We start from the raw sequence: 13,549 nt of genomic DNA on the forward strand, positions 1-13,549 counted from the left end.
CAATAATTTTAGAAACTTTTATCATTACGAATAAATTTGTTTAAAATAATATTTCATTATTTTATTTTTAAGAAATAAATAATATTTAGAAAAGAAATTTTTCACTTGTTTAAATTCGGATATTTCAAAATTAGTTAATATTATAAACTGTCGGAAATTGTAGAATTCGGGAATTTTACAATTCAGAAATTTTATTATTTTTTAATTGTTTCGGTCTTTTTTACCAACAAAGAAAATAACTTCTTCCAAAAGTGATTACAAGGTTAGGCATTTTTATTAATAACATTTTTAAATAAAATTCCAGAACAATAACAGCCCCGAATAATAAATTTATTATTTTATTTTTAGGAAATAAATAATATTTATAAAAAAAATTCTTTCACTTGTTTAAATTAGGAAATTTTCTAGTTCGAATATTTTATAATTCCGTAATTTTCTGCCAAGAATTTTCAAATTCGGTAATATTATAAACTGTCTGGAATTTTATAATTCAGAAATTTTATTATTTGGGTATTTTATGATATGAGAATTTTATTTTTCGGGATTTTTTCAGACGTTTCTCTCTTTTTTACCAATAATGAAAATACTAATGAGACTCAAAAATCCTGAAAAATAAGATTTCTTAATAATAAAATTTTCGACAGAAAATTGCCAAATTTATACAATTCAAATTGCTTTTCTTATAAACATTACTTATTGATTAGAAATTCAATATTAAATAGTTTTATAAAAAAAAATATATATTTAATGTCTGAAGTTTCTAAAATTGTTTGAATTAAAAATAATTTAAAGCAAATTGAATCCGGAAATTTAATCCTTTTTTTTGAGTATTTTCATTTTATATTCAAACAATAATTTTAGAAACTTTAGTCATCAAAAATAATTGTTTGCATAATAAAAATATTTGATTATTTTATTTTTAAGAAATAAATAACATTTATGAAAGAAATTTTTCACTTTAAATTAGGATATTTTATAATTTCGCCATTTTCAGTCGGGAAATTTCAAATTCAGTAATATTATAAACTGTCACGAATTTTATGATTCGCAAATTTTAATTTCTAATTTCTTAAATTGAAAAAATAATTTTAGAAAATTAAAAAACATTATAAATATTTTTTTTTAATAAAAATATTGAATTATTTTATTTTAAAGAAATAAATAATATTTATAAAAGAAACTTTTTACTTGTTTAAATTCGGAAAATTTCTAGTTCGGATATTTTATAATTTTCCAACTTTCATTCGGGAGTTTCCAAATTCATTAATATTATAAACTGTCGGGAATTTTATAATTCAGATATTTTATTATTTCGGTATTTTATTATATGAGAATTTTAACAATCGGGAATTTTCTTTTTCGACAATTTTCAGTCAAAAAATAAAATTCCCTAATTATAAAATTTATGAAATTAAAAATACAATTTCAAATAAAAAACAATATTTAAAATGGTTCAAATTTCTGAAATTACTGTTTGAATTAAAAATGATTGAAGAAAAATATATATTTCAAATATTGTTATTTTAAATTAAAAAGCATTTTTTAAAAATTTGTTTTGTTTCTCTCGGGGATTTTCAAATTCTGTAATATTTTATTATTTTAAATTTGATTATTCATGGATTTTATTTTTCGGATTTTTTCCACTGTTTGCTCTTTTTTTTACAAATAATACAATAAAACAATAATACAAAATTAGAAATTTAACTTTTTTTGCTTCTGAATGTTTTTAAAATATGCGAGCATTTTTTGGAACAAATTTCTTTACTCAGAACCAAAGAAATTTGTTTTTATTTTGCTTTCATGAAAAAAAAACTAATTTTGTGCTGTTTAAAACATTCCAAGCTAGCAAGAAAAATTTTTTTAACCTAAATTACGAGTTTTTCTCCCGAAAAAGCAAAATGGTAATACGGTTTTTTTTCTTTTTAATTAAAAGGGTTTATTATAAGTATCTAGAAAAATTGGGGACATTACTGAATTTTAAAATATCCAAACTAGAAAATTCCCGAGTTTAAACATTTAAAAACATTTCTATATCAATATTATTTATTCAATAAAAATACAAATGATGAAATATTTTTACAAAAAAAGAATATATATATTTTCAGTGTTTCCAAAATTATTGTTTGAATTTAAAATAACAACAATTGCAAAATATATATTTCTCGATGAAAATTTTTTAAAATTACTGTTATTCTAAAGTCAAACAATAATTTTAGAAACTTTGAATATTGATAACACTTTTTTTTATAGAAATATTTGATTATTGTATTTTTAATAATTGAATGATATTTATATACAAAAATTTAATTGTGTAAATTCTGGAATTTTCGGCCGTGAAGTAAAAATTTATTCTTAATTACTTATTTCTTGTAATCAGCTTTTTATTCACTATTTCCCAGTTATTTTTTTCTTCGTATTTTTGATTTAATAACACGTAAAAATCAAATTTAAAACTTTACAAATAAGCCTAAAATTCCCGGTTTCCTGATCGAGTGGCCACCCTGAAATTTACAAAAATCGTCGTTGCAAAATTACATAATAATTATGTACAAAGAGAAAAAGAATTCGAGTATTCTATGATACTCAACGAGTCTTTTTTTTCTCGTTTTGATACCAAGATACCTTTTTATACTTTTTTTCGAAGTCTTTTTTTGTCACATTCTCGTTTTCTAAGTAATCGCTTTCGTTTTACTTATGGATATTCTTACACAGTTAATAAGCGTGGATTTTTTTTTTTTTGGGCGGGAGTAGTGATAGTTTTAAATATTTCATAACTAACAATCGTTCATCTTGTACTAATTCTAAGAGTGCAGTGGAAAAATAGAGATCCGCTCATCTCTAACCGTTCAACACCATTAGATCAGAAAGGAAAATATATTCGACCCTCACACCCAGGTTGTGTAAGCCCTTTAAAAATATTTAAAAAAAAAATTAAAAATAATACAATTTTCAAAGAATGGATGCGAAGGTGCTTGCAATGAAATAAATCGAAAGACTGAAAAATCCCGAAAAATAAAATCCCCGAATTATAAAATATCAAAACTAGAAAGTTTTCCAATTCGTGGGAATTTTATCATTCAAAAATTATTATTATCCGGAATATTTCAGTCGCCCCAAATAAATATCAGATGCGTCTGAGAATTTCGGATCTAAAAATGCTGATTTTCTTCAATACAATAAAAATTAGGGTATTCCGAAATTTTAATTAAAATTCGGAATTGTCAAACACACCTTTTTTTTCATCTGGAAGTAAAATTAAGGCCCTATTCCAAAAGATACTTCTGGAAGAAGAGTTTAAACCTATTTCAGGCGATATTTAATATATATTTATTTTTTTAATTTTGTATCTAATTTTTTTTTTAAATTCTACTTTTGGAGAAAGTAGAAATCTAACACATTTTTTCAGGTGGGAGGTTTTCACAAAATCGAAATGTTTTTGATCGCACACGAAAACAATGTTCAAATATCACTCGACAAAAACTAATTTACACTACACATCTCTTTTCACAGTATTATTATTATTATCATTATCATTATTATTATTATTAATAATAATAATCGTACTTTCTATTTTCCGAGCAAAAAATCGCCCATTATTTTCTAGGAAAGGTACTAGTTCTCATCATATTTACAGTATAATAATTGTCAAGTTGACAAAACTCATTCGGACAAAAGCCGAGGCAATCTGTTTTAAATCAAATTTCCAGCACTGAGAAATTCCAAAGTAAAATTTCTGTAATTAATTCGTATTATTACAACTTTGGCGTGTCTTTTGTGCCGAAAAATAAATTGGCGAATTTGAAACAGGCGAAAAATTAATTGTCGATACATTCATCATTTGAAGGGGGAAAAAGAATTAAGAAATTAATTTAAATACTTTCAATAATTTTGTATACCATGGGGCAATTTTTTAAATTAATTTTTTTTAAACAAGACTCATCCTGTCTTTTGCATAATTTTGTAAAATTCCATAAAGTATAAAATATCTAATTTAATTTTTGGTTATAGATTCTATAACTCAAAAATTAACTCTTTATTTGTGGATAAATTTGTAAGGATCTGATAGAATTTTTTGAAAGAAATAACTTTCCTTATATCAAATTTAAAGTAATTCTTTGGCTATTACTAAAAATTCTTAAATAGTTACATTTTATTCTAACTTGACGAAATGCGTGCTCGTCTTTGGCTTTTCGCCTGTTCCATAATTCGCGGGATTGGGCAACCCTCGAGGATTCATTTTAGAGGTAAGACTTAGCTGACAACAACACAGAGATGTTGTTGACTTTTTAAAAGGACAAAATAAAAATTCGCAGGTCATCAGTTGGCAGCGATCCAGCCATTGGCGACAAGATAATGAAGAATTTTACTCTCTGGTTCTGATTGTGGGATCACGTTCGATCTCTTGTTGCCATTGAGATATTCCTGAAAGAATCAAAGAAACTTTTTTGTCAATTCAATTCATTTCGAAAAACGGGACATTTTAAATTAAAGAAATTTGAATGAAATTTTAAAATCAAATTTAAAATCCTATTGAACGTCCAATAATCAATTTAATGGGCAGAATTCCTGAAAATAAAATGAAGAATTCAACGACTTTTTTTTCTTTCGTCTTTTTTATATTTACTATCATCAAATAAAAATAAAAACATTTGTGAAAAATAATAACCCACGTTTAGAATAAAAACAGTCATCACAGTACCTATTATCGTCAAAAAAGGTGTGAATAGGTGACATTTTTTTCTAAAATTGGTAACAAATAGGTGATAAATAAATTTTAAATAAGACAAACAAGTTGCGAATTGTTGTAAGCCGAGGGATGCTCCGAAGTTTTTTTTTTAACAAAAGTAAAAACTATTTTTTTACAAAACCCTTTAATTGTTTACAACATAGTTAAATCCGTTGCCAAATTGTTGATTTTTCAACCCAAAAAGATTAATAGCCTGCATTTTGAAACCATAAAAGTTCAATTTTTAACCAAAAAATTTAGCAGAAGAATTCCTACTGAGAAAAATTAATTTTCAATTAAAACAACAACGATAAAAACGAATTTTCTGCAAAAAAGTTGAATTTTATACCAAATTTTTTAATTTTCAACAAAATAGTTTAATCCTCAACCAAAATAGATAAATCTTCAACTAAGAAGTTGCATTTTTAAAGAAAAAGTGATGAAATTTCTACCAAAAAGTGCATTTTCTACCAAGACAAAATTTTCAGTCAATATATGAATTTTCTAAGTAGATACTAACTTTTCGACTAAAAATGATTTCAATTGAACAAAAATAAAAACAATTTTTTTACAAAACCATATCATTGTTTACAATATAGTTGAATCCATTACCAAATTGTTGATTTTTCAAACAAAAAATATGAAAAGTCTGCAATTTTAAATCATAAAAGTTCAATTTTTAACCAAAAAATTAAGCAGATGAATTTCTACTGAAAAAAATTAATTTTCAATTAAAACAACGACGATAAAAACGATTTTTCTGCAAAAAAGTTGAATTTTATACCAATTTTTTTAATTTTCAACAAAATAGTTTCAAACGAATTTTTTACAAAAAAGTTGAATTTTATATCAAATTTTTAAATTACCAAGAAAAAATGTTCAGCCAAGAATGAAAAGTAATGTTAAGCAAATTGTTGAATTTTCAACAAAAAAGATTAATGTTTATCAAAAAATTTTATAGTTGATATTTCCACAAGAAAACTTTAATAAAAAATAAAGAAACAGTTAGATTTGACCAAACAGTATATGTTTTCAACATGAGTAGATTTTGACAAAATAAAGTTGATTTTCTACCAAAAAACGACGAATTTTCAACAAAAAACATAATTTTTTAACCAAAATGTTGAATTTTTAACCCAAAATGGAGTAGATAAATTTTCATTGACAATGAATTTTCAATAAAAACAAATACGAATTTTCTACAAAACAGTTTAATTTTATACCAATTTGTTGAATTTTCAAGCCAAAAAGCCTAATTCTCTATCAAATATTTAATTTTAAAAACAAGAACATGAAATAACAACAAAAAGGTTAATTTACAATAATTCAGTTGACTTTTTAAATAAAATATTTGAATTAGCAGTTTAAAAAACTTCTTTACAAAATTCTACTATTTAGTTCAAGATTTAACTATTTTATTGAAAATTAAAGTCCGTTTGTTAAAAAGTAATCGTTTTTGGTAGAAAAATTATAGTGTTTGGTAGAAAATTAATTTTTTTATTGCAAATTTTTTTTTGTTTTTAAATATTCATCTTTTTTGATTAAAAATTAATTTTTTTATTTGAAAAGTCTGCTATTGTATTTTTGTTAAGTAAATAATCCCTTTTAGTTAAAAAACATAATTTTTGTGAAAATTCAACGATTTTTTGGAAAAAGTCATCGTTTTGGGTCGATAATTTATAATTTTGTAGAAAATTCATTTTTTTTTTGGTTGAAAATTTATCCTTTGGTACAAAAATCTTTTTTTTTAGTTGTTGAAAATTCACCTTTTATAGTTGAAAGTCAATCATTTTCATTGAAAAGTCTACTATTATATTTTTGGTGTTTAGTTCCAAATTCTACAAATTGTTTGAAAGTTCATTTATTTTATTGAAAATTGATCTAGGTTCTTAAAAAGTCACCTTTTTTTGTTTAAAATTAACCCCTTGGTTCAAAAAATCAATTTCGATTGATGGTCAGTTCTTTTTATCAAAAACAAAGCAAAAGTATATTTCTTTTTCAGAATTAATCTGAATTCAACTCTTTTGTTAAAAAGGCGTCTTTTTTTTGTCGAATACTGATAGTTTTTGGATTGAAAATTCTCTTTTACTTTAAAAATCGTCTTATTGGGTGGAAAATTCAACTACTTGATAAAAAAATATCACCTTTTTTCTCAAAATTCATCTCTTGGTTAAAAATTGATCCTTTTTTTATTGAAAGCTAATTATTTTTATTTGAAAAAAATTACATTTGTATTTTATAATTAATCTAAATTCAACTATTTTCTTTAAATGTAACCTTTTTTTTTAATCCAAATTTCAACTGATTTATTAAACACTTGCATTTTTGGATAGAAAATCAATCCTTTTGGTGTGAAAATCCTCATTTGTTAGAAAAGTCATATTTTTTAGTTGAAAATTCGTCTTCCTTGCTTCAAAATAAAACTGGCTAGTAAAATATTCATTTTTTCAAATTAAAAATTTAAGATTCTGTTTGAAAATTCAATCATTTGGTTCAAAATTCATCGATTAGGAAGGTGTAATGAAAACTGTATTTGTTGTCCAAGTTGAAATTTTGAAGGGTCAGGATCAATAATGCTAAAAAAATTTTAATTAAAAAAAAAGTTCATTGAATTAAGTAGAAAATAGTAAAGTTATAGAAATACAAGTGACTTAAAAAACTTCCAATGAATTCATGAAATTCAAGAGAATTTCAAAGAATTCAGGGTGAATTCCAAATCTCTTTAAATCTTTAAAACCCTACAAAATACGTCACTTTTCATGAATAAATTCTTTAAAATGCACAAAAAAAAATTATAAAATTTCGTGATATTCTACGATTATATTTTCTGAAAACATGGAAAATATATTAAAACACATTGAGAGTTTTTAAATCCCTTGAAATCATTGAAATCCTCGAAAATCTTATAAAATAACGTCCTGGAAAAGCGTTCAACGTCTTTAAAAAAATTCTGAAAAAATTTCTATCCTATAATATTTCAAAAGCATTAAAATCTCTTTAAATTAATGAGTAAAACTGTTAAAATTGTTCAATTATTTAATTAATTATTAATTGATAATCAGAGCTTTTATTCTTTTTTTTTGTTTGTTTTTTAATTAAAAAAAAAAAAAAAAAGCAAAATTTTTACCTGGAGTAAAAGCGCCTTCTGTGTTAAATACTGCGTCGGTTTGAGGTCGAGTTGAATACACAGTGTTTTTTCTTGCTTGGTGAGAAGATGTGCCGCTGCCTCTATTTCTATGTCCCGCTCGTCTGATGCCTCTGGTTTCCCGGAAGACGCGAAAGTGGTTGTTAATTCCCTCTCCGCAGAATTGGAACCGGCAAACGGCCGATTTATACCAGGATTGCTATCCTGCTCCACCCACGGATTGGCTGGAGTCGTCGTCCGATTGTGACTGATTGAGGAGCTGGTGCTGGCCGATTCTCTTGCAGTGGACTTTCGGTCGGTGAAAGAGTAGCTTTTTTCTTCTTCTCTGTAACGGGAAAAAAAGCACTCTCAAAAGGCCGCACAAAATCGAAAAAAATGCTTTCATCTTAAATTCGGAGCCAGGAGGAGACATACTGTCATTATTTTCCCTCACATCGAAATAATATTGTATCTCCTTTTTAAATCCGGAGCCCCAATTTTCCCATGGATAATAAATATCAAATATCCGGATGTCTACTCAAAACCTGGATCAAAATTTCCTGACAATTCGAGCTTTTTTTCCAGATATCTCCGATTTTTTCAGATATGATTTTTCATAGTTCTATATTAGCTTTTCTAGCTATTAAGCTCTAGCTTTTCAAGTAAATTACATTAAATTTTTAACAAGCTAGATGCATTTTTAACCAACGAGTTGCATTTAAAAATAAAAAGATTAATTTTCGACTAAAAATGATCAATTTTCAACAAAATAGTTGAATTTTGAACTGAAGAATATAAGTTTTCAACAAAAAATATTTTAATAATATTAAGACCAGTAGACAAACCCAATAACGTCTAAAATTATTTAAAAATTTAATAATTAAATTTTCAGTTTAAAAAAGTAATTTTCCACAAAACAAAAAAACACTAAAATAATAAATATTCAATTGGAAGATCAATGTTTAAACAAAAAAATGAATATTTGACAAAAGAGTTTAACCATCAGTCAAAAAAATTAATTTTCAGCAACAAAAAAAAAAGACAACATTTCAAACAAATAATTGAATTTCTACTAAAAAGACCTATTTTCAACCAAAACTGATGAATTTTTAAATTAAATTATGAATATACAACTAAAATATTTGAATAATAAACCAAAAATATGAATTTTCAACTTAGAAGATTACTTTCTACAAAAAAAATGAATTTTCAACTAAAAATGATGATACATTTTAAACGAAAAAATTAATAGTTAAATTTTCAGTTAAAAAAATTAATGATCAACCAAAAAGATACATTTTAAACTAAAATCAGTTTTCAAAAAAATTGAATAGTTAAATTTTTAGTTCAAAAAAATAATTTTCTACACAAAAAAAACCCTTTTTAAACTAAAGTGATGAATTTTTCACTAAAATAATAACTATTCAATTGGAAGATTAATTTTTAAGCAAAAAAATTAATATTTGACAAAAGAGTTTAACTATCAATTAGAAAAATTTATTTTAAGCTAAAATGATGAATATGTCATTGTATAAACTTAAATTTTCAATAAAAAATATTAATTTTTAAGCACAAAGATTAGGTTTCAAATAAGAAGATTAATTTTCTACAAAAAAAAACGATCTTTCAACAAAAAAAAAAGACAAAATTTCAACCAAATAATTGAATTTCTACTAAAAAGATCCATTTTCAATCAAAACTGATGAATTTTTTAATTAAATTCCGAATCTTCAACTAAAATAGTTAAATATTAAACCAAAAAGATGACTTTTCAAATCACAAGATTACTTTCTACAAAAAAAAAAAAAAGAATTTTCAACTAAAACTGATACATTTTAAACGAAAAATTTAATACTTAAATTTTCAGTTAAAAAAGTTTATGGTCAACCAAAAAGATAAATTTTAAAATAAAATGATTAACTTTCAAATAGAAATTATAAATTTTCAACCATATAATTGAATTTTGAACTGAAAAATATCAGTTTTCGAAAAAATGGAAGAGTTAAATTTTCAGTTCAAAAAATTAATTTTTCACACAAAAAAAATTATTTTTTAACCAGTGATGAATTTTTGACTAAAATAATAACTATTCAATTGGAAGAGATTAATTTTTAAACAAAACGATGAATATTTGACAAAAGGGTTTAACAATAAAAAAAATGAATTTTGAGCAAAAATGATAAATCTTTAATTGCAAAAACTAAAATTTTTAATCAAAAAGATTAATTTTCAACAAAAAGATTTTTTTTTACCAAAAAAAGATGAATTTTTAACTAAAATATATACTTTTTCATCCAAGGTTAAAGTTTTCAGTTTAAAAATAACAAATTAAAAAAAAAGTTGTATTTTCAGACAAAGAGATGAAATTTCAACTGCAATTATGAATGTTACACTGGAAGGTTTCAATTTTATATTACAAAGATTATATAAACAATTAAATGATTAATCTTTACCTAGAATTATTGAATTTTCAGCCAAAAAGATAAATTATCAAGCAAGAATATTAATTTGTATAAAAAAAACGCGCAATTTCAACTCAAATGGATAATTTTTCAAACAAAAATTGACTAGTTAAAACATTGATGTTCAACCATAGAAATTAAGTCTAAACTAAAATTATGGAAATTGGAATAGTTACATTTGCATTTATTTTTTTAATTAAAAAAAATAAAAATTTCTGCAAAAGATTTAATATTTCAACTGGAAAAGTTAAATTTTTAGTAAAAAAAATTAACTCTCAGATGAAAAAAAAACGAATTTTTAACCAGAAAAACGAATTTTCAATTCAAATGATGAATCATCAAGTGAAAAATTAATTTTTAGTAAAATAGTTTAACTTTCAACCAAGTTATTAAATTTTTATTACAAAAAGTTGAATTCTCGACAAAAAATGTAGTTGATATTACAACCAAAATGATTTATATTTTTAATCAAAAACAGCTGAATTCAATAAAAAATACGACCTTTCAACATGAGTTGAATTTTTAATTAACAAAAATTTTGTCGGTAAAGAGAGAGAACTAACTGCGAAAAAAAACTGTTCAATTTTCAAGCAAAAAGATGATTGCTCAGACAAAAAGATTAATTTTATATCATTAGAAAACAATTTTTTAACAAAATACATGCCCTGAATATATATCAACATAATTATTTTCCACGTAGAAATTAAACTATTTCCACATATCTGTTTTTTTATGCAGCAATTCTTTTTCCCTCGGAATAATTTTTCGATAGTACAATACCAATAATCTTAAACTGGAGAAAAAACTTTAAAATTAGAATTAAGGTAAAATATTTTGGAACTAAATTATTGTATCTAGAAAAAAAAGTGATTGCTGTTGGCTTTTTGGATTCAGAGTTTTAGTGTAATTTTCAAATTAAATTACTTAAAACAACACATCAGGTTTCACAGCAAATTAAGGGAAAAGATTTTTTTCAATAATTTTTTAGAATGTCAATGTCCAGAAAAAAAAACTTTGAATTTTATAGGAGACAAGGGAAATAACTGTGAAGCCTGTATTTAAATTTAAACTTTGAACTTTAAAATGTCTATAGTTTAAGGTGAAAATAAAGATACAAGCATAGATATAAAACCACTTAGAAACGTCATGCAATCATCTGATTTAATCTTGCAAAAAATCGAACAAGCTGAGCCCCCACATTTAACACTGAATATTTTAAAAGCATGAATAAGATACAAAAGACAATAATAATGTTCCTTTAGTTTTACCTCAGTCGAAAAATATCGTTCTCATGCAAATTCTACATTCGATAAACGCATGCTCCTCCTATTTATAAACTGGAATGTTAAAAATTTCGTTTATAAAATCCAAACTTGTAAATTTGATAATTTAAAAAAAAAAAACGTACTTTAATCAAACGAAAGAACCAGTTTTCTGATTGTTTTCTTCCAGTCCTTTTGAATCTGTCTCTTCCAAATGAAACCCCCCCCCCCCAAAAAAACTATTAGCTTCAGAAGGGAATATTTATATTTAAAGGGAAAGTGACATTGCTTTTAAGAATAAACTAAAAAAAAAAGGGACGGATATCTAGTCGGGAACTTACCTTTTTCTTGAGGCTTGGCGGTGAATTGTTGTGGACGGCCCACTGCTGCCCTAAGTGAAATGCAAACTGATACAATCTGTTAACAAACGCCTGGCAACACGCACCACAAACAACAGAATTAGTGAATGAAAAGCAGTCTAGTATGTTCGGTTATATTTAAGGTTGATTACAAATGGAAAAGAAAAGAAAAATAAAGTTCCCACAGGAAATATTACACTTGTCTGTCACTGCGTAATTTGCCAGCATGAAAAATACGATATAAAACATGATGATTTAAATAGTAAATGAAATAAAAGGAAGATTCCATGCGAAATAATTTACCAGTCATTTACCGGTTCACAAACATTTTTCACGGTCAATGAAATTTTAAAAAATGGAACACTGAAGCTACAAAATTTTCCACTTGAGGTAATAAAAACTGAGCTTTAATTGAAAGCACTCAAAGTGGAAATGTTAAATTTTGAACTTTTAAAATTGCAATTTACAAGAAGTTTTTAATTTAAAAATATTGTATTCAAATGCTCAATAATTTAAGCGTATAAAATTGAAGGTACCAATATTTTTCAATATGAAAAAATATAAATCCATGTTTTCACTTTCAATGCTTGAGATTAAAAAATTAATCAATAAACTTTAAAATTTTCATAATCATATAATTTTAAGGATTTTTAAGCTAGAAACATTAAATCTTCAAAAATTGAAAAAATGTTAGCTGAACACTTCTTAAATTAGAAATTCAATTAATTTATTTTTAAATAATTTAAACATCCTTGGAAAGGTTGAAAATTTTATTTCAAAATCTTGAGAAATGTAGAAGTTGTTTTAAATTTAAAATTACTTTGGATATTTTTGTAAACTTCTAAATATCTGTCAAACTGAATTACATTTTTTCTACAATTTTCAGAAAATCCTGCAAATTTGAGAACATTTCTTTTTGTAGGCGAAATTTGAGTAATTTTAAGAGATATGTAGAAGTTTTGAAACGATTCAAACTTAATGTAAAACTTGAAATGATAGCCTAATATAAAACAAAATGTAAATTTTCGCCGATTTTAAACAAAAAAATTAGATTTTTTTCAAAAATTGTAAAAGGCTTCAAAAGAATAAAAAGATTTTCTTAATATTCCTAGGAAAATTAAAAATAACTTTTCCTTTAGAAAAATTATTTTAAGAGAACATTTCAAAAGTTTGTCAAAGGTTTAAACAAAATTTTCAAAAAAGATTCTAGAAGATTTTAAGAAAACGTTCTAAAATTTGCATGATAATTTTTAGTCTTTTTAAAACACCTAAATGTCTCTTAAGGGCATGTGACACAGCTAAATACCTATATTACCGACCACAATTTTTCAGTTCACTGAATGTTCTTTTAAACTTAAGAACTTTTTTTGTAAATAAAATATCGAGCTGAAACTTTGAAAAATGTATTAGATTACAATAAAGTACGTTTAGGTACTGCATTTTGGTAGGAACTTCACTGAAAATTATTTTATCTTTTTTCTGAACCTCGACATTTTTTTTGAAAGAAAACTACGTTTAAGGGCATGTGACACAGCTAAATACCTATATTACCGATCACAGTTTTTCAGTTCACTGAATGTTTTTTTGAACCTAAGAACTTTTTTTGTAAGTAAAAT

General features: G+C 24.3%; 1 protein-coding gene across 2 annotated transcripts in view; it reads right to left on the minus strand.

The window, feature by feature from the left end:
* Window positions 1-2,781: 2,781 nt before the first annotated feature.
* Window positions 2,782-13,549, minus strand: part of LOC117173242 (transcriptional adapter 2B) — a 37,280-nt gene continuing 26,512 nt past the window's right edge. Inside the window, exons 7-9 of one of the 2 annotated variants that reach the window (XM_033361708.1) lie at window positions 11,916-11,965; window positions 7,854-8,196; window positions 2,782-4,422 (exon numbers count right to left, since the gene is read on the minus strand). In XM_033361708.1, coding sequence (XP_033217599.1) covers window positions 4,318-4,422; window positions 7,854-8,196; window positions 11,916-11,965 — 498 coding nt within the window. In that variant the 3' untranslated portion in view covers window positions 2,782-4,317. Of the gene's footprint in view, window positions 4,423-7,853; window positions 8,197-11,915; window positions 12,006-13,549 lie in introns of those variants that run through there. The other variant, XM_033361709.1, reaches the window with a different exon arrangement.

This window comes from Belonocnema kinseyi, chromosome 5 (genome assembly GCF_010883055.1).
Source record: "Belonocnema kinseyi isolate 2016_QV_RU_SX_M_011 chromosome 5, B_treatae_v1, whole genome shotgun sequence".
In the NCBI taxonomy this organism is placed as follows: Eukaryota; Metazoa; Arthropoda; class Insecta; order Hymenoptera; family Cynipidae; genus Belonocnema; species Belonocnema kinseyi.